Source organism: Rhodamnia argentea, chromosome 2 (assembly GCF_020921035.1).
Source record: "Rhodamnia argentea isolate NSW1041297 chromosome 2, ASM2092103v1, whole genome shotgun sequence".
Taxonomy (NCBI): Eukaryota; Viridiplantae; Streptophyta; class Magnoliopsida; order Myrtales; family Myrtaceae; genus Rhodamnia; species Rhodamnia argentea.
Window position 1 is genome coordinate 25,142,938 of NC_063151.1, and position 22,387 is coordinate 25,165,324.

The window sequence follows — 22,387 nt, forward strand, 5'->3', positions numbered from 1 at the left end:
TCTTTCATTGAAATAATTCTAGAGATTTAGGGCCATTTTGATAACAATTCTGATCCAAAAAAATAATTCTAGTTAGAATCATATTTTGTGATTATGTTCCCTGGATAATTTTAGAGAATAGAATGCATTTGATAATTACACAAAATTTATGTTCCCGAATATAAATGTATTTGGTAACTGCACTAAATTTATGTTCCCAGAAACAATTGGATGGCAATTTTTTTTTAATTTTAATCTTTTTTAATTTTTTTAAAAAATTTAAAAAAATTGCAATTTTTTCTACATATTTTCCACTTTTTCTAAATTTCCAAATTTTTTGTTAATTTTTAAAAATTATTTTTAAATTTAATTTTAAAAAATGTATTCAAAATAATTACTTGTTAGTAAATTTTCAAATCCAAATTTTAATTTTTTCAAATTTCAGAAGTCCACGTGCATTTAATTTTTTTAAAAGAATTGAAATTTTGTTCTTTTTTGTGATTTTCAAAAGTGATTTTTTTTTCAGAATCAACTTTTTTTTTTCTTGTTTTTGCTCTAAAATTGTTTTCGAAAACAGAATTAGAATCAAATCATTTATGTTATCAAACATGTTTCTCATCTTTTTTTATTCCTAAAAACATAATCGGATAATCAAAATCGTTGTTAAACAGACCCTTAATAATTTAATGGGTTTAATTCAGCATTCGATAGAAAGTGTGTGTCTATATATATATATATATATATATATATATATATATATATATATATATATATATATATATATAGGTAAGGAATAGAATGTATATATTATTTCCATCTAATCTATTTTTTTTTTCTGTCATCCTCAAATTTGTCCCTACCCTATTGGTTAGTGTCCCAACGAATAAGTAATTGACTCCTCTATATTCGAAATATGCCTATATATATTTATATATTTATATATGTATAACTTCAAATAATTGTATAGGTGATATGGGAGTGCAGGAACTTACGAAAAGTTTGATAAGGACAAATGACTGCTACCAGAAAAATTGTCCAAAAGATCTTAAATCTATCGTACTTTGGTTAATTTAGTTATAAACTTTTTAATTGTGTTAATTGAGTCTTAAACATTTTCATGCTTTGCCAATTAAGTTAACTCGACCAACATTTGCCAAAAATCGTTGATGTGGACATCAATCTTCATATGTGGCACGGCCGGTGCTTACATGGATTATTTTTATAAATATTATAATTTTTTTATTTTAATATATTTTTTCGCATAAATTTTGGTTTCCTTTTTATTTCTTCTTTCTTATTTCTTTTTCCCTCTGCTGGGCATCGACAGGCCTCGACCATTACTAGCATTTGGTCAACTCTATGATGAATATCGTGATTAATGGTAGTCGTTTATCGATAACTGATCATGGCCATCGATAACTCACGCAACCCAGTATTGCCATTGATAAAGGACTCCTGTAATCAGTATAGTCACAGATTGATCTATAGAATTGAGCATAGAATTGTGTCTCCATTTCCCCCCAATTTTGAATCAAATTGGCCGGTAGATTGGTAAACAAAGCGAAAGCAGTCTTTGATCATCTTCCCCAGCAAACAGAGTAAAGTCAGAGCATTTTTGTAACCTCTTGGACAGGGCATAGCATCAACCCACCGTGGACATGGTTTTCTATACCTGGCCCTAATGTTCCTCCGTCAAATCGGAGGCCTTCCCCTACCTGGCCGACGGACAATTGGACATCTTCCGGACCTTGCACTAGAACTGCCTAACCATCTTGCCCCCAAGATGGATATAACGATCTGGCTTGTTGTAGTCTTGTAGATTATAACATTAGGCCTACATGGAATATATCTCGAATTAGGAGATTTACAACGTCTCCGAAAAGCCCTTGACCTTCCTGCCCATAGGTGAGGAAGGCAGTAGGGGCCATCAACAAGTATGACCATCTATAGGAACTTGCGTGACTAATGTGGCCATCGATAAAGGGCCCCTATAATTGGTATCCCGCCAATATCTACCTTGTCTAGTCTCGGGTCACGTACTCAAACCGATGTTATACCGACTATATCGACTTGGTTAATTTTGGTAATCTCGTTGATTTATTTAAGTGTATACTTTGAGCTATTTTTCTTGGTCCTATAAGCCAAGAAAAAGCACCCTCCGCCCGTGCTAGCAGCAAGAAGAACCAACCTCAAGAAAAACATGTCTCGTTGCACAACCGTCTAAAACGTGGGTAACTAAGCACTAAAACATTTAGTCGGAGAAAGCAAGGTGCCAAGCCCAGCGCCTGTTCATGTAGTGTCTTGAGCAAAGGCGGCAACATCCTTCATCCCACCGTCGATCGCTTGCCCATTACACCAGATGCCGGCTTCGGCATAAGCCGCACCTTCTCTGCTCCTCCACCGAACTTGGTCGGCTCTTGGAATCCGCTCCCTCTGAGCATAAGGTAGTCCTTCATTGCGCCATAGTAGCAGCCATATTGCTTCGCGTTCGCTTTGGCCAATTCAGCTTCCTTTTGGTTCTCCAACGTCTTCACTGCCGTCCTGACCATTATCTCCTCCTCCTGCCCCTCTCCTTGCCATCGGGTTGCTACGATCTTGGTCTCAGCATCAATTTTCGCAGAATTTTGTTTGGTCTGTCCAGCACAGCATAGCTCTGACTTTACCCTTCATCTTTGCCTTGGACACATCCACCTGTTGTAAGGAAGCCCGATCACGAATAGTCTATTCAAGCACATAACTAAAGAATTAAACATGTAAAACGCAACGTGCAAGATGTTTAGTCTTCATACCACTGTAAGTTGCAATCACAAATCTAAACATATATCAGCCGTGTGTCTATCAACCATCATGGTAGACATAAATCAGAAAAGCCTATTTAGACCTAAATACTGCCAACATAAGCATCAGCCTACTCAGACCTAAACACTACCCAATATAAACACCGACACGCCTTCTTCGCGAGCTCAATGTCATTGATTGAACCTCCGGACCTCCGGTCATGGTGAGGTATTCTGACGGGCTTTCGACGGGCCACATTGTGTTACTGATGATAGATGGCAGAAAGAGGAGAAGAAGAGAGCGGGAAAGAGACATGGAGAGGGATTAGCGGGAGCAACTAGAGATTTATAAGGGCCAAACACATGAGCGAATGGAGAGAAAAAGAAAAAAAGAAAAAGAAAGGTATAACATAAATTTGCCGTTGGAGAGGGCAAAATTTTATCGATTGTTTCCTCTATGAAAAGAAATATCTATCCTAATGCTTAAACACGAAATGCTTGACGAAACAATTTCTCCTTCAAATCTCAAGTATGCATTTGGTAATTTATGTTAGCGGTTGATAGATAAAAGATGAGCTATGTTATTTATATTTTCCCTTTTGAAAAGAAGCATGGTTGAGATCGTTTCTTTTTTTCCTATGCAACGCCAAATACCCAAAAAAAAAAAAAATCGGGTCATATTTCTCGATGATCCAAAACGAAGAACTCGATTTCAAACGCACGAACCTTTGTATTCATGAGAATCTGAAGAGGAACCCTGGGAAATTTGCGCAATCTGCTGATGAAGAACGTGGCACTAAACCACCACGTAAAAGCCGCCTGCAAGCGGAGGCCGGAACCAAGAATCAACCTTTGATAACAGAGGAGACTTGCGCATGAATTGGCGAGATGCCAATTGTCATGCGACAGTGTAAGTAACTTTGAAAAATGAGCAGATCTCCCTCATCTTTCTCCCTTTCGGAAAGGGCAGAGGAAGAAGTTTCTTTCACAAGGGAAAAAACAAAATCTTATTCAAGACTTTTCATCCAGAACGTTATTCTTTGTCAGTGGAACAACCATATACTACGACGTCGTCATATTCATGAAGAGAACCCGCCATAAATGTGGTCCCTTGCGGTTGGCCAGCCGAATGGGACGAACCAAGCCAACACCATTTAAATTTTGTAAATTTTGGATAAGACGCCCTCGATTTCAACGTTGCCAATAAAAAATTTCCTCCAATTCCTTTTCGTGATGCCACCCATTTTCCCGTGACTCTTGCTCTTGGGAACGCCCGCACAAATACGCTCGCGAGTCCCACATCTCCGCTCTCTCTCGCTCGTGCTCTCTGCCTTTTGCTCTTCGTCGTCCCTCTCCACGGATCCACACGCTCGAACGCGGTGATTACAGCGAGGAACGAGATCGAGAGACGGCGGAGGACATGTCGGGCGAGGAGTTGTACATCGGTTCCATTGACCAGGGGACCACCAGTACGAGGTTCATCATCTACGATCGCAGCGCTCGTGCAATCGCATCTCACCAGGTTGAGTTCACTCAGTTCTACCCCGAAGCCGGGTAATTGCCGTCGTCCCATAAAAATCTGTTCTTTGATCATGTTGAGTTGAATGATAACAGCAGTGTTCGTTTTTTGTCATAAAATGGTGTGCTTGTTCACATGAACGTGTTATTATTATTATTACTATTATTATTGCTTTTGGCACTTTCGGTTTCGGGTCTTGTCCATGAGCGAGATTTCGGATCGTTTAGTACGAAATTGCTTGATCTCACTGTTTCTGGAACGTAATCGGTTTGATCTCAAAGAAAAAGATGGTTTTTTGTCCGTTCAGTTTAGTAGGACAGCAACGATTTCTTTTACAGGGTGTGTTTTTTTTTTATGTATTATGGAAGTGTTTGTTTGAATGCTTTTCTGTTGGTAGATGGGTCGAGCATGATCCGATGGAGATACTGGAGAGTGTCAAAGTGTGTTTAGCCAAAGCGATCGACAAGGCAACAGCCAATGGCTACAACGTGGACAAAGGTTTGAAGGCCATCGGATTGACCAATCAGAGGGAGACCACTCTTGTTTGGAGCAAATCCACTGGTTGTCCTCTCTATAATGCCATTGTTTGGATGGATGCCCGTACCAGCTCCATCTGCAGGTTAGGCTACTTTTGGTCTTCATGTTAGCATGTTTCAAAATTTAGAGTTTGAGGCTTGTTGACGCCTAAATTTTGATTAATCTATTTTTTGCATAAAAATTATAAAAAATCATCTCACATATTTATTTTTAGCGTACATTGCATTGGCATATAATTGGGCAAGCAGAACACTTAATTTAGCATGCGTCTAGACTAGGCACGGGATGGAAAAATACACCGAGAAGATTTGAAACTTCAAGGACTGTATTGCAAATACTTAAAATTTCAGGGACCGTATTGCAAATACTTGGAACTTCAGGGACTGTATTGCAAATACCAAAAGAAGATGAAGAAGGGAAGATGATGAAGGGAAGATAATGAAAAGAAGATGAAGAAGGGAAGATGATGAAGGGAAGATAATGAAGGGAAGATGAAAATGGAAGGTGAAGAAATGAAGATGAAGAAGGGAAGATGAAAATGGAAGGTGAAGAAATGAAGATGAATAAGAGAAGATGAAGATGGAAGGTGAAGAAATGAAGGTGAAGAATGAAGGATGAAGAACTTTGCCTATAAAAGAGAGAGCTCTTGAGAAGAGTTTTAGAAGGGGGAAGTGGAAGAGAATTGAGAGAGAGAGTAGAAGAGAATTGAGAGAGTTTTTTAGGAAGAGTGGAAGAGAATTGAGAGAGTTTTTGAGAGGAATTTTTAGAGAGGAAAAAGAGAGTTCTTGAGAAAAATTAGAAGAGAAAATTCGAGAGTGAAGAAAAGAGTTTTAGTCGAGCATCATCTTCGACGAGTCTCGACAAATATTTCGCCTCTCGCCACCCAACAACGCCATTGCTTGCCATTTTCGACGACAGCCGCGTTCTTCCCGCTCCGAGATCTTGAAGGGAACTATAACGTGTATGTGAGTAAGTTTTTGTGTAATAGAAGGTAATCCTTTCCATCTCGATCTACAAAAATGTAATCGTTTGGTTTGAACATTTGTTTGTTTATTTTAGACATGCTACGTGTTCCAAATTTTAGCATTATTACATGTTAATTTATTTCTGTAAATACTCGTGCTTGGCTGCGTTTTCTTTCTTTCTAAATCATCCATGGTGTATATCGCACAAAGTTCAATGTTTTACATTCTCATAAAAAAGAAGATAAAAAACCAAAAAATTGCATCTTTGAATTTCAAGTAAAATCCATCAAAATTGCCAAATCAAATATTTTTCATGAAAATGGTACCGAAAGGGCGTTAGAGTAATCTAGCGTAACCAAATCCCCGAATTCAAAATCTCTGGTTCGCGGAAATAAGATAGTTTTCTCCCGCTATTTTATTTAGGTTTCTAATCAACCTACCGAAAATGATTAGTGGCGACTCCAAATTCAAAACACGTTGCATGTTAATTATTTAAACCTTAAGTTGCGATTTGGTATGGACTTGGGAGAGTCCGAGTTAGGTTAATTAATTAACCCGATAATCCATTAGCCCGAAAATTAACTCGTTTATTTTTCTAGGTCGCGACAGCTTGGCGACTCCGCTGGGGACCCAAAGAGGACTTAGGCCAAATAATTTCATGAAAAGAAATCACTTGATTTGGTAAACTTTGGTTGAATTCTCATTCTTAGGTGTTAAATGTTTTTGCAGATTGGGAGTTATAAGGGGAGGAGTGATTGGCTAACCCTTTGTTTTGCAGGCTTGGTGAATTGGAATTGTGATTTAACTTTTGAATCATTGAAGCGGTGTTTGCCTTTAATTGTTGTGCATGATTTATCGTATTTGCACTACACCGCACACTACCCGTGATCGGACCTGGGTCACACTAATAGTTTTAAGATGGTATTTAGATGGTTCTTTAACCTTGGCGATAAGGTTTCGCTAAAGGTTATCCCATCCGGATCCCGAAAATTTTTCCAAAAAATGGCTCAAGGGTCGTTCTCATACACGTGAGGCTACGATGCATGAGAATTGCCCTTGTCGACCGAACCAAGCCGATGTGATTGGACCCGACTAGTCATGACTATTGTACGCGAGGTTGCGACTAGTCATGATGACTGTGCGCGAGGCTGCGACATGTCGTTTCGTTCATCATTTCACTTTGCAAAAGCCTTTTGGATAGATAGAATAAGATTTAAACTCACAATTCATGCGCATGTCTTTGTGATTGGCATTTTCTTCGTATGAGAGGTAATTTCTTGTCTCTTGTACCCTGTTATCTCATTTTTATTTTGAGCCGGTCCATGGTTTAGGTTGATTGTTTAGAAGTTTCATTGTCTTATTTTCAATTTCGCACTTTGCTTCCGTAGCTTTTACAATTTCATCAGTTGTCCTCAATTTTGATTTGGCTTATTCCTGTTGTGCGATTTTTACTAAATTCTACGATCGAGCTTTGAGTAAGTGCCAAACACGAAAGTTGTAGACCTATGTTTCAACTAATATCTTGCAAAATTTCAGAATTAAATTCATAATTTAAGATGGCCCTTCGTTTTTTCAACAACATGCGGTTATAACAGTTTTCTGAACGTGATTTTTTTGGAAAGACACATTAAACTGATTTGATCCGTGCATTTCTAGTCCGATTGGCCAACATAAAAGTTGTTCATCATCTTCTCAACTACAAGCTCGTAAAATTTGGACATGTTTTGATCAACGTACGAATTAATACGAATTTTTTCGTAAAAGCGGACAAACTGAAAATTACATGTTTCAATCCTTTGGTCATAATCACTTTGTTCATTTGAGTCTAGAGGGATGCCATGGGCCGGCTCGCTATTCTTGCTCCCTGTACTAATTTTGGGTTTGTTACTGCGTACAGGTAATTTATCAAGGATCCTCCACATATTACTCGATCGGTCGCGAAGAGGATGGCCGATATTAACGCCGCCGTTAGTGCTGCCCTAGATGAGAAACTTGGCTCCTTGATCGAGCGCTTTGAAGGGATGATGTCCCGAAATATGGAAGAAATGATGGCCGCCTTCACCGCCAAACTTCAATCATCCGCCGCCAACCCGCCGCTTCCTGCTCTAGTTCCTCCTACGGACAACTTCCGTAAAGCCCCGGAAGCTACTCCCTATCCGACAATGCCGGTAGAGGATGTGATCATCACGGGCGTGAGCTCGAGCACGCCGCCCGTAGTCCCAATCCCTCAAGCCAGCCCCGTGGCCCCCGGATTGAATGGTGATACGGCCAAGCTATTGGCCCAAATGGAACAGAGGATCCGAGAGGTCGAGGGGACTCACAACATACCCCGTGTCGACCTGGCTGTCTTTTCAAAGATCATTGTGCCGTAAAAGTTCAAGATGCCCGACTTCGAGAAGTATGATGGAACTTCCAACCCGGTTCAGCATGTCCGGAGTTGTCACAAATGTCAGATTCATGGTGACAAGATTAATGTCTCTCCGAACGAGTTGCATCGCTTATCCGAACCATGGCCGTTTTCTATGTGGGACATTGATGTTATCAGCCCTATCAATCCTAAAGCATCCAATGGGCATCGATTCATCTTGGTAGCAATTGACTATTTCTCTAAATGAATCGAAGCCGCATCTTATTTAGCGGTCACAGCACGAAATATCGTGAAATTTATCCGTCGAGATATCATCGCTCGATATGGTTCACCCGAAGCCATAATCACCGACAATGGCTCAAACTTGAACAACAAGCTAATGGACGAATTGTTCAAGGAATTCAAGATCAAGCATCCGAACTCTTCCCCATATCGTCCTCGGATGAATGGAGCAAGAGAAGCCGCCAATAAGAACATCAAGAAAATCTTAGCGAAGACGGCTGAAAATTATCGCGATTGGCATGAGAGGTTGCCCTTTGCACTTATGGCGTATCGGACCTCGATCCGACCATCTACGGGGGCAACCCCGTATTCTCTTGTATATGGAATGGAGGCTGTTCTACCGGTTGAAGTGGAAATTCCTTCCTTACGTATATTGTCTCAAGCCGAGCTAACCGAAGCCGAATGGATCCAGCAGAGGGCGAGCCAATTGAATTTGATCGATGAAAAGAGACTTAAGGTTATATGTCATGGCCGGTGTTATCAGCAGAGGGTTGCCAATTCATTCAACAAAAAAATTCGGCCTCGATATTTTCAGATCAATGACCTGGTCTTGTGAAAATTGTTGCCAATAGTCCCACTCCCGGAAAGGAAGTTTTCCCCAAACTATGGTGGTCCATATATAGTAAAGAAGGTGCTCCCTGGTGGTGCTTTGATTATGGCCGAGATGGATGGTCATGTCCTTACCAACTCGGTCGGTTCTGACTCCGTAAAGAAATATTATACTTGATTCACTCTGATGTTTTCATAATCGAGTTATAATATTAATACAGATTCACGAGTTGTTCACATTTGGGCATTCGTTTATTTCCTCGCTACTAATCTTTGCTGAGAGATTGTTTCAAATGGGGGAGTCTCTCCGGCCCAATTGAATTGACCATCAGTAGCGTGATATTTACATATTCACAGAGTAAAGGGGTTATCTTGCAAAAAAAGATATGACGACCAAGATGAAATGAGTAAAATGAAGAGCCCCTTCAATCCGTCAGCATATGGAAGAAGGAATAATGCGAAAGCAAAACGCAAATGAGCAAAAACTTGCATCCATTTCATTCAGCGGGAAACCTTACAAACAGATCATCGGGGTGGGAACGTAAAGCCAAACCGAGCCCTAATGAGCATCACAAAGGAGTTCAACCGACTCTCCATACGGTTGATGCTCCGCCTACACCGATCGCTTCGAGAATCGAGATCCGCCAGCTTAAAGAGGAGAAGCTCACATTTCTCTTTAAGCTTGGCCACCCTGTCCTCGTGATACTCGGCAGCAGATTCCAAGTCATGGATCAGCATTCTCCCGCGGGCTATATCCAGGGTCGGATCGTCCAGCCTTTCTTCCAGCCATGTGCATTGGAATTTCAAAACGATATCGAGCGGATCGCGCTCGAAGATGGTCCGGGACATGGCCAAACGTTCCACCAAGTTCCCCCTCTCACGAATCAGCAGCGAGACTTGTTCATTACCATAGTCAAGGGCCTTCTTATGATTGTCGGCTACAAGAGCGGCCAACACCAAGCTGTCCGACCGATCCCGATAGCGAGCTCTCACAAGATGAGCCAAAGTAACATCTTGATGAGTAAAATGGTAAGCCTCCAGGAAGTTAGTGAAGAGGGTAGGGAAGATCCTATATTCCTTTTCTAACTCGGTACCTTGAATAGAAACGGTGTCCATATCCGTAAACATGAGACGGATTTCGGTTTCGACCTCCGGATGGTTGGCTATATAAGAGTAGCCCTGGCCTAAGAGATTATAAAGTTTCTCCCATTTGGCCAAAACTTCAGCCGAGAAGACGCGTGCGGGGAGGGAGGTCATTGTTCTTGAAGCTGCTAAAAAAGAGTGGATGCGAAAGAGTGCTTAGAAGGTTGGAGATGAGGATATGGAAGCGATAATCGTCTCGGCGTTAAATCCTAATTTAAAGGGCAGAAAAAGTCATAGCAATAATTATTGTGGGGGCCGAGTTAATTATCTGGGTAAAACTACAGACGTTTCGTCCGTGAATCACTGGATCTACCATCTCGAGGCTCACGAAATTCGAAAAGTTGCGAAATGACTTAAAGGTTCCGCCATATTAAAAGAGGGACAAGCATACCGCAGAAAAGATTTGAGGGTCCCACCATGTTAGAAGGAAATGAAGAAGACAGAGCGGGAAACACGAAATCTTGGGAGAAGTACCGGCTTAGTGGTTTTCATCCACGTTAAAAGGGAGGCTCTGGAACATGCATGTTTACTCAGAAGAATTTGGAGAGAGTAAGCATACAGCGGAGAGTAGAGTGAACAAAAGGCGAGAAGAAGTATTTCAATCCAACATGTTTGGAGGCTACCAAGCACTTACCGGAGGCAACCAACCTAGACATCCCCGAGAATGAACTACTGAATTTCGAGGCCGGATCCAACGAGAAGCCGTAAAACCCAACTCCCTTGGCGGTGAAGTTCAAGATCTCGATAACAAGCAACAACAATAGCAGCAGCAGCAGCCGTAGTCAACCCCCGTAAAAGAAAACATCAAATCAAAGAGCTCGAAGCTGCCTTTAAGGAGTGCCCTTACGTGAACGGGAAACGAAAAAATGAGTTGAGCCGGAAGCTAGGAATGGAGCCCTTGAAGGTCAGGTTTTGGTTTCAAAACAAGCGGGCCCGAGTGAAGGTTCGAAGTGAAAGTCATGAACTTGCGTCTCTAAAGGAAGAAAATGAAGAGCTTCGAGCAGAGATCAAGAGGTATAGGGATGCTCTTAACATCGCTATTTGCCATGTCTGCAGCAACCCCATCACCTTTGGTGGCATGTTCCTTGATGAGCCACATCCGAGCATTGAAAATGCTCATTTATCGATTCATCCTCCCGAGCAAGTTCTCGCACAATCGGATTTCGTTGGGGATACATCCCGGAAAGTCGGCCTTGCGGAGGCGTAACCGATGCCCTTCGAGGGAAGTGACATGCATCACTACAATTGGAGTTTCCCCGATGTCACAATCGGCCAATTCAACACCGATGAAACTCCGAATCTGTAGCCTACATGAAGCTTGAGTTTTTATTATGGGCTCTCAAAATGTCGCTCTTTTGAGCATTACTAGCCAGCCCTTACGAATCCTCAAGAAGAGTAGAGACATGCGTGAATGAATGTACTGTTTGTTACAAAGTCCCCATGCGAGACATTCTTCCTTTTACGCCTAGAGATAATCAAGGGGCAAAGAACATTACTATCCGCAAATATCGTCATGCTTAAATGCGTGAATTCTTTGTCAGATTTGACTGAACGCCGAAAGAAAAAGCATTAAAAGCCTTCACATAGGTAGATGCAAAAAGATTTGAGGAGGGAAATAACCGCCTCGTTCGTAGGAGAAAGCGGAAAGATTTGAAGAGGGAAATAATCGCCTCGCTCGTAGGAGGGAGCGAAAAGATTTGAGGAGGGAAGTAATCGCCTCGTTTGTAGAGAAAGTGAAAAGATTTGAGGGCTCCTCCATATCAGAAAAGGAAGAAGATGATAGATGGAGTGAGAGATGAGAGTTATTACGAAACGGATCCAAGGCACTAAGACGAAAAGGAGAGAAAAAGCTGTCCTCTTTCGTAGAGAAAGCGAAAACCCGTCTCGCAAGACTAATAAAAAAAAGAGAGAGGAAGTTTATAAAGAACTTGAAGTCTCCATACACCTAGCGACCTTCGGAATCCGTCACGAAAGGCCATCATCGCTTTTGTGATTTTCGGGCAATTTGTTTTTGCAAGTCCAAGAACATCTAAAGCTCATTCTCTAGTCGAAACAGCCATTTTCGGTCTACATATGGAAGGTTTTAAAAGAAAAACACGTTCATTCCAAGCGGAAGTATGGGAACCTTCCTATCCCGAGGATCTCTGCGAGTCATGGCCATTGATGGCAACCCCGTTTCCCTCTCAATCCTCGTTGCTATGCCGAGAAGTTGCATGTACGGGGTTTTTGCTTATGCGAAGGCAACGGATGCCTTAGAAGTGCCGAGGCAAGTACAAAGAAGAGTTTGACATCGTCGTCACAGCCGTGGTAGGGATCAATATGGACGGTTTCAGTCTCTTAAAGATCATTGATTCCGAGTTAGACATACGGGTCATCGTAGTATCAGCAAGTAATGATCAGCAGTTCATAACGAGGGCCACATTGCATGGTGCTCGAGACGTCCCTACGAAGCCGGTCTGCGTTCGAATGCTCCAAAACATTTGGCAGCATGCTGTAAGGAAGCAATTACTCGAACAAAAAAACTACGACCAAGCTGATGACGACGATTTTGTCCAAAAGAAAAGGCCCCTTTGGTCCGCCAAGCTTCATTCTATATTCATTGAGGCGGTTCGACGACTAGGAATCAATTCAAAGACGACCAATGGCTGTACACGTAATAATGAATATAGACGGACTCACCATGCAAAGTGTCACGAATCACCTTCAAAGGGTTAGAGATAAGTCGAGGAAGCACGATGCAGGTTGGGACCAACACGACAGACCAAAGTTGATTGGAAGATCAATACCGGGAAAATCTACCGAGCAAAAGGTACTCGGCCACTTCCCAATCAAGAATACATGTCATACCAACCTTCCGCTGGTGGTTCTAGCAACAGCACAGTTGATCATCCCTACAAGTTTCCGAGCAACGGCGGAAGTTCAAGCTCAAGGGGTCGATCGCTCACGGTGAAAACAAAGTGGGAAATCCGTCGCTAGTGTTAGCAAGTAACACTACCCAATTCGAGTATCAATCAGAAGATTACTTTGATGATGAGCTCACCACATTGATCGCCCGGTTCGGAGCTGAAGGACCTCCCGAGTTGTGATCCAACGCAAGTGATTATGGATCCTTGAACAACGATCGTTGGTGTATAATCCAAGACAAAATCGGTCGATCATTGGAATGGCCAGCAAGAGAGGTGAAACCAATCTCGCATGAATACTTCTTTGATTCCATGTATAGTTCCCCTGCGTGGGATATTTTTTTTACTTTCTAGCTGTCTAGAATTTGCCTAGAGTTAAAGGGCGAATTTTCTCCTCCCTTATCAAATGCGTGAGTTCCTTGTTAAGCTAGGCCTCGTAGAAAATCAATTTGTGGACGACGCCCCGAACGCCCGTAAAGAGAGATTCCGAATAGCCTTACTTGGGAGAATACGAGTAAAAGGCCAAGCGGACTCAAAGATGGGTAACTCCGTATCGTCTCAATTGGCTCTCAATCATTTCAAACTCTGATTTAAGCTTATTTCATTCTCGACAGGAGATTGCCAACTGTTTTGAGAACAATATAGCAAAAAGCGAACCAACCGTGGACGCCAACATCACCACACCTAGTGGTTGGGGGAATGACAAGTGGTCCGAGGCGTCCCGAAGTTCGATCCCGGGATTTGGCATCAATGTACAAAGATTAATAAAAACCTTTTTGCTTCGCAGTTCAATGCCGATTGAAACTCAGCCCGAGATGGTTACAAGACCGGAGAGATAACATCCCGGACATACAATCCAATCCAGATGAGTTGATCCTTTCAATTCAAAGTTCACAAGAAATTCGTACAAGGGTAAAGCGGTATCGTTTCAACTCGTTTAGAACATGAGAACGTACATTGATGCTTTCCCTTTTGATTTTTACGGGGGTCACCGCCTTTCCAGATACGGAAGTATCCCTTCTCCCCGAGAAATTAATGAAATGAGAAATTCCCGGAGCCTTTGACAATCTCATGTCTCGAACCAAATAATGAAGTTTTGCAACTCATTTGCATGAGCAGGGGCAACTCACGATCCACGCCCCTAAGAAGTTTCTTATGTGCTTGCAAATTCTATCCACCAAGATAAAAAGTTGCTGCATTTTATATGCTCGAAAACACTCATACATTGCATAGTTTGTGCATGATTGTTCCTCATGTTTAATTTATCAACTCTGAATAAGGAACATGAACTACATAAGATACACCAAATGTATGGAATGGGGCAAAACAGGATGATGAAAGGCAATCTTTTTCCAAACACGTCCCATTTTTTCAGGCGAGTTGAACGGTGGCTAAGTTCCGCATTTCACAAGGTAAAAGGTTTTCTCGCAAAAGGTACGATAGCCGAAATGACAGAGGCATTCAGTTCTCTATCCCAAACACTACGGGTGATCCATTGATTACCCCTTTTGAGCGGTGGTTTCATTTCTTTACTCCTGTCAAGAACCACCCCACATCGGGGTCCAGACGAGTTAATTCCAAAGCAAGCAACACGAGGTAAATGGTTAGAAATTTTCTTGCTCGGACTAACATTAATCTTCGGGTGTTTCTTTGCATTTATACTCGAATTTTAATTCAAGTGCCTTAGGATGATGAAGAAGATTCACTTCTCTATCCTATACACTTCATTCTTTGCATAGCCCACTTGAGCCCGCAAATTCATTTCTTAAACTCCCGTTGGTGATCATTTGCTCATTCCAAAGACGAAGATAGCATTTTCCCAAGGATTAGAATTGGAGATGGTCGGGTCAACAGAGAATTCCCGAATGGACTCATTTCTTGTATGCTAGATTTTTTATGTTTACATAATTTTTCTTTGTAAATGTTTATGTTTGTTGTAATTCCTGGTTCAAAATCATGGGATTGTAAAAAAAAAAAAAAGGAGAGGCAAACTCAGCTTAAAGGATAAGGGCCCGCTCTCGAAAAAAAAAACAAAAAAAAAGTAAAATAAAGAGATGTCGAAGAGCTCTCAAAGAAAAAGGAAAAGAAATCTCTTCTCGAAAAAAAAGAGAAAAAAAAGAAAAATGAGAGTCGGGAGTAAGAAAAGCAAAGGCCGATCTCATATGAAAATTTCAAGCATAGGAAAAGCAAAGTGCCTACCAAAAGTAAGGCCAATGCACATTCATTTGTAAAGTACTTCTGAATTTTGAATGTACATTTTTGCATGTTAAGTTGTAAATTCCATGTACATGTTTGCATTGTGTCTCTTGCAAATCCTTGATGAGACACTTGTTGTGAAGAAGACTCCCCAAGAAATCAGTTTGTAAAGTGCAATTTTCAGTAGAAAACTACCATCCCTCATTCAATGATGGTATTCTTTCTCAAGACATTTCCGGAAGACCAAGATCGGTGACTAGTCGGCGATGATCACCAACGTCAAGCCCCTTCTCATTTAATTTCTGAGCCAAAACGAGCCTTTTCGTTCCTCGGTCCCCAATCCTAGCCTACGTTATAACACTCCAAAGTCTCTTCTGATTAGGGCACTTGAGTTAACGTAGAGTTAAATGATTTTAAGCATCACTCGAAGAAGTTCGAGCAAGATTATTTCTCTCTCATTTTTGCAGGATTCTTGACTTGTAAATCCGGAGCAGATGATGAAGAAATTCATTTCAGCAGCCTTGACTCAATTAGAGTCCCCTTTGTAAACCTTTGACCTAGCCCTCATTACGGTCCTAATCAAGACCTCCAGATCGGCTCGGTCGTATCAATTGCGAGATTACTTGGATCCTTATCGAATGCGATGATGGAAAGATTGAGTGATTTCTCTTGAATCCCCGCAGACAGGGATAAATAGCTTTTCTCGAGAGTGAGAGAAAGCCCTTTCGGACTGAAGTCCCCCATTCAGCTCACATTCGAGGTATTCGTAATGTGAGAACCTCCCCTGGACAAAATTGGTAATGCAAACTTGACAGAATGGTTATGCATGAACTATAGTATGAGTGATTGCATTATACTCATTGTTGAATATGTTTGTGTGTGTTACCTCCGACATTCTATGATAGGTAATACATTCCCGATGTTCGAGTTCCCTCCCAAGGTCTCGAAATTCATCCAAGGATTATTGAATGAGCAAGTTTTGCTGGCAAATGCCTACCAGGTACGATACGAGCAATCTGTTTCGTTCCTTGATTAATCATTTGGAGAACCCGGGTAAGTTTTTTCGAACCCCTTTTCAAATTAACAACTCTTCTCATGATAGTTGTTATGATTCAATTCGTGCAATATGCCCCTTTTGTACTTATCGATTCCATTCGATGGTGCTCCTATCAAATATTGTTCAATTCGGGCAATATGCCTCTTCGTCAAGTCGTGTAGACATATGCACTCGGCGATCTTGACATCTTATCAAATCATAACGACGTAGCTCTTATGGTTTCAATCTCTGGACGTGAAGACATATGCACTGGCGATCTTGACATCTTATCAAATCATAACGACGTAACTCTTATGGTTTCAATCTCGGGACGTGAAGACATATGCACCGGCGATCTTGACATCTTATCAAATCATAACGACGTAGCTCTTATGATTTCGGTCTCGAATCACGAAGACGTATGCACCGGTGATCTTGACCTTTAGTCGGCTCATAATGACATAACTCTTATGATTTTCGGCTCCTTTATCAAATCATGAAGACATAAGCATCCATGGTTTTGATCCAAACCAAATCATAATGACGTAGCTCTTATGATTTTGGTTCCCCTTTATCGAATCGTGAAGACATATGCACCGGCGATTTCGACATTTAATCAACTCACAACGACGTAGCTCTTGTGAACTTGATCCCACTTCTTTCGACTCACAACGACGTAGCTCTTGTGATCTCAAACGACACACATATCTTGCGCTGTCTTGCATTAGGGAGAAGTCTCTGATAACGGATAGGCCAAATACCTTAAAATCCTTGCATCCGCAAAAAGAAGCTTGGAAATTAAGAGAACCATTAGCTTACGAGAAATTTGGTAAAACAGGTATTCTTGTATGCGATCCATGTGCAGGTTTCTCTAACATGAAAAAGGGAAATTATGACACATGTTATTTACAGTCTTGCATATCATGCATCACTTCATTACATAAAAAATGGGATTAAAACTCCCACCAAAAAGTTCATCCATAATTTGCAATGTCAAAATTTAGGATTCAATTTTGTCTTTGAGCGGAACCTCTACGAGCCTCCACTCAAAGAGGGGCAGCTGTTGACGCCTAAATTTTGATTAATCTATTTTTTGCATAAAAATTATAAAAAATCATCTCACATATTTATTTTTAGCGTACATTGCATTGGCATATAATTGGGCAAGCAGAACACTTAATTTAGCATGCGTCTAGACTAGGCACGGGATGGAAAAATACACCGAGAAGATTTGAAACTTCAAGGACTGTATTGCAAATACTTAAAATTTCGGGGACTGTATTGCAAATACTTGGAACTTCGGGACTCGTATTGCAAATACCAAAAGAAGATGAAGAAGGGAAGATGATGAAGGGAAGATAATGAAAAGAAGATGAAGAAGGGAAGATGATGAAGGGAAGATAATGAAGGGAAGATGAAAATGGAAGGTGAAGAAATGAAGATGAAGAAGGGAAGATGAAAATGGAAGGTGAAGAAATGAAGATGAAGAAGAGAAGATGAAGATGGAAGGTGAAGAAATGAAGGTGAAGAATGAAGGATGAAGAACTTTGCCTATAAAAGAGAGAGCTCTTGAGAAGAGTTTTAGAAGGGGGAAGTGGAAGAGAATTGAGAGAGAGAGTAGAAGAGAATTGAGAAAGTTTTTTAGGAAGAGTGGAAGAGAATTGAGAGAGTTTTTGAGAGGAATTTTTAGAGAGGAAAAAGAGAGTTCTTGAGAAAAATTAGAAGAGAAAATTCGAGAGTGAAGAAAAGAGTTTTAGTCGAGCATCATCTTCGACGAGTCTCGACAAATATTTCGCCTCTCGCCACCCAACAACGCCATTGCTTGCCATTTTCGACGACAGCCGCGTTCTTCCCGCTCCGAGATCTTGAAGGGAACTATAACGTGTATGTGAGTAAGTTTTTGTGTAATAGAAGGTAATCCTTTCCATCTCGATCTACAAAAATGTAATCGTTTGGTTTGAACATTTGTTTGTTTATTTTAGACATGCTACGTGTTCCAAATTTTAGCATTATTACATGTTAATTTATTTCTGTAAATACTCGTGCTTGGCTGCGTTTTCTTTCTTTCTAAATCATCCATGGTGTATATCGCACAAAGTTCAATGTTTTACATTCTCATAAAAAAGAAGATAAAAAACCAAAAAATTGCATCTTTGAATTTCAAGTAAAATCCATCAAAATTGCCAAATCAAATATTTTTCATGAAAATGGTACCGAAAGGGCGTTAGAGTAATCTAGCGTAACCAAATCCCCGAATTCAAAATCTCTGGTTCGCGGAAATAAGATAGTTTTCTCCCGCTATTTTATTTAGGTTTCTAATCAACCTACCGAAAATGATTAGTGGCGACTCCAAATTCAAAACACGTTGCATGTTAATTATTTAAACCTTAAGTTGCGATTTGGTATGGACTTGGGAGAGTCCGAGTTAGGTTAATTAATTAACCCGATAATCCATTAGCCCGAAAATTAACTCGTTTATTTTTCTAGGTCGCGACAAGGCTTTTTACGCGGGTGATTTGGCATTTCCAGTGACTCTGTTGTCTTCTATTGGGATTTTCCTGTACTCTGTCTTGACTATCTCGGATGACATGATTTTCATTGTGTTATAACGTAGCCAAACTGTCTTTTCCATCGTACTCTGTTATTTTCTACTGGAATTTTCCTGTATTCTGTCTCGAAGTTCTTCCTAGGATGAGATTCTTTTCATTGTGTTGTAGCGTCGCAAACCTGTCTTCTCCATTGTAGAGCTCATTGAAATTACTTCATAGTCTGATCCACTCTTCGTATGGTGATCAATAACATTCATGTGATGTTGGATTAGTTGAAAATCTGGGGTTTGGCATGAACTGTAAATTAATGACAGGAAATTGGAGCAAGAATTACCGGGGGGAAGAACCCATTTTGTGGAGACTTGTGGTCTACCAATAAGCACATACTTCAGTGCACTGAAGGTGCTGTGGTTGAAGGAAAATGTTAATGCCGTTAAAGAGGCGTTGCAGAAAGGCGATGCATTGTTTGGAACTGTCGACACTTGGTTAATATGGAATCTGACTGGAGGTGTAGATGGGGGCGGCTTACACGTCACTGATGTCTCAAACGCATCGAGAACAATGCTTATGAATCTGAAAACACTAGACTGGGATCAGCCAACGCTGGATACATTGGGGATTCCTGCTGAAAGTCTTCCTAAAATCATAAGCAATTCTGAGGTAATAGGAAAAATTGCCAAAGGGTGGCCAATTCCTGGAGTTCCTATCTCAGGGTGTCTCGGAGACCAACATGCTGCAATGCTTGGACAAGCCTGTCGGAAAGGTGAGGCCAAGAGCACTTACGGAACCGGTGCTTTCATACTTCTGAACACGGGTGAGGAGGTGATTCACTCAGAACACGGACTGTTAAGTACTCTGGCATATAAGCTTGGGCCGGATGCTCCGACAAACTATGCCTTGGAGGGTTCAATTGCTATTGCTGGAGCTGCCGTTCAGTGGCTCAGAGACAGCCTTGGTATAATTACTAGTGTGAGTGAGATTGAGGATTTGGCGTCGAGTGTTGAGTCCACCGGTGGGGTCTACTTTGTGCCTGCTTTTAATGGCCTATTTGCTCCGTGGTGGCGCGATGATGCACGCGGGGTTTGTATTGGAATCACGAGGTTCACAAACAAGTCTCATATTGCTCGAGCCGTGCTTGAGAGCATGTGCTTTCAAGTGAAAGATGTGCTGGATTCGATGCACAAAGATGCCGGAGAAAAGGGCGAGGTTAAGAATGAGAAGGGGGAGTTTTTGCTTAGAGTGGATGGGGGTGCAACTGTAAACAACCTTTTGATGCAAATTCAGGTACGAGCTTCTCTCATCCTCAGCTTTTAATTACTTTCTGGAGTAATCCCACTACTCACTTATGTTAAGGTCCATCCTTTTATTATGCTCGCAATCCTTGAGTGGTGATATTTTCTTACCTACTGTTGCTACTGCCTCAGAATGCGTCTTCCTGTGGATACAACCAAGTGCACATGTTTATTTTTCCCCTCTAAGGTTCTTGTGAAAACCAGTCATAAACTGGAAGAGATATGTCTTACTGTGCTTATATATGTCTTCATCTGAATCAAGTTAGAAACATTGAAATTATTCTTTGTCAAGATTTAATACCCAATCCCATGCTTTATGTTCTAATGAAACAGAAACTGCATTAAGAAAGTTTTGGAGCTTCCCCTGTGCAAAGTGACTCTTCTGTTGATTACTAGTGAGGTGTAGGATCAAAATTTTTATCGTTTTGGCTGGTGTTTTTTACAGGATAACGTGTGCAGTCTACAGTCCACTTACATTAATGTTTATGGTAATTGGAAGCTATAGGTGTTTGACACAATAATTTGGGCGGGACCCTTAGCAAAGAAGAAAGCATTGTTAATTTCCTGGTTACATAAAAAAATTGTCATTGCTATCATCGAAAATGTTGATCTAACCAAATGGTTGTTCTTGTTATGAAGGCGGACCTGCTGGGAAACCCGGTGGTGAGACCTGCAGACATAGAGACAACAGCGCTCGGAGCAGCTTATGCCGCCGGATTGGCAGTCGGAATATGGACAGAGAAGGACATCTTCAGCTCTGGAGAAAGGGCCGAGAACGTGACGATCTTTCGCCCCAAGTTGGATGAAGGTGTGAGGAAGAAGAAGGTGGATTCTTGGTGCAAGGCTGTTTCTAGGACATTTGACTTGGCTGATCTCTGTCTGTTATGAGTGAAGTTGTGTTTCCAAGTGACATTGTGTTTATCCTAGCTCTTTTCCTGATGTCTCTTACTAGTCAAAGAACTCTTGTTTCTTCTACTCTAATAAATTGAACATTACCTTTGTAGATAATCATTTCTTTCTCCACGGAAGACTTCTGTGTCCACAGCTTCTCCAATTGAAGAACTTTAGTTTTTGAGGGAATGATTAGCATCACACCTATGCATTATTTGGGCCTTTTCTATACAATTTGTAGTGATCGAAACTTATTGCGATGTGCTTAATGGTTGGAAGATCCGTTTATTTCTTCTTTTGATTATGCAATATCGGTTTTGCGCTTGACAAGAGAACCTATTCCAAATCGAATATGAATCAACGCCCAAATCATCTGGTACAAATTATTAGGGAACTGCGATTAAGGTGGGACACAAGATGATAAAATTCCATGGAGATTTCTCCGACCCGGCCATGAACAATTTTGACTAAGGCTTGAGGTTCTTGAGGGGTCCAAAATTCAGCAGGCCAAAACAAAGCCCTTGAATCCTTTCTTGTTTTTGCAAGCTGGTCACGACAAGTTTCGGGCAAAGGCAGTGCATGCGGCTGTGTCCTCTTCATCTTTCATCGTAGGAAGGTCTCACCTTCACATGTTAGCTTACTTTGAGGCCAACTTTCCTCACCTTTGTTTGACCATTAGATCTTGGTTCCAATTTCACCACCTCTTCCAAATTTTGTACTTCAAAGTCACGAAAATTGATGCGGAGCTGACGTAGATGTCAACGCATTGATGCGGCGTTCGCCGAGCCTTCCATGTCAGTATCTCCGTCCATGTGTTTGACGGAAAGACTAGCTTGCACAAAAAATATGCGGTTCAAAGACCCGTTTGGCGCCCGAAAAACAAATCAAGAATGTAATTAAACAAATTGGAAAGTATAAAGACTACTAGTTCCTTCATATTCATTATAAAACATTGTAACTAAAGGGATTATACCACAACTTTTCAATTAGCAAACCATATGAAAATCTTAAAAATTGGTGAGTAAATTCCCTATATCCTCCTATCACGCAACCTCTGTCACATTAACATTAGGGAGAAGCAAACATATTTAGATTAATCTTTGGTACACAAATCATGTGACTTTATTTTTACACAAGTCACATCTCACTGTGGATATGAGTAGTTATATCCTGGAAAAATTTAGTTAGATATTTAGATGCCTTGTTTATTTCGCTTAAAATGAACGATTCGGAAAATGTTTTCTTTAAAATGATCGCCTGTATCGCTTACAAAAGAATGAATAAAAATATTTTCATTATCCACAAAAATATCTACTGACGATAATAAGAATATCTTTCCTCGGCCAATTATTTCAAACAATACAAGCTATCGATTGTAGAAAAAAGTTTTCCAAATCATTT

The 22,387-nt window shown here is 40.9% G+C and overlaps 1 protein-coding gene across 1 annotated transcript; it reads left to right on the plus strand.

Moving 5' to 3' along the window:
- Window positions 1-3,859: 3,859 nt before the first annotated feature.
- Window positions 3,860-21,285, plus strand: LOC115737424 (glycerol kinase-like). Its single transcript, XM_048275173.1, has 4 exons — window positions 3,860-4,310; window positions 4,673-4,894; window positions 19,118-20,087; window positions 20,735-21,285. Exons 1-4 carry the CDS (start codon window positions 4,177-4,179, stop codon window positions 20,981-20,983), a joined length of 1,575 nt encoding a protein of 524 aa, XP_048131130.1. The 5' UTR covers window positions 3,860-4,176; the 3' UTR covers window positions 20,984-21,285.
- The last annotated feature ends 1,102 nt before the right edge of the window (window positions 21,286-22,387 follow it).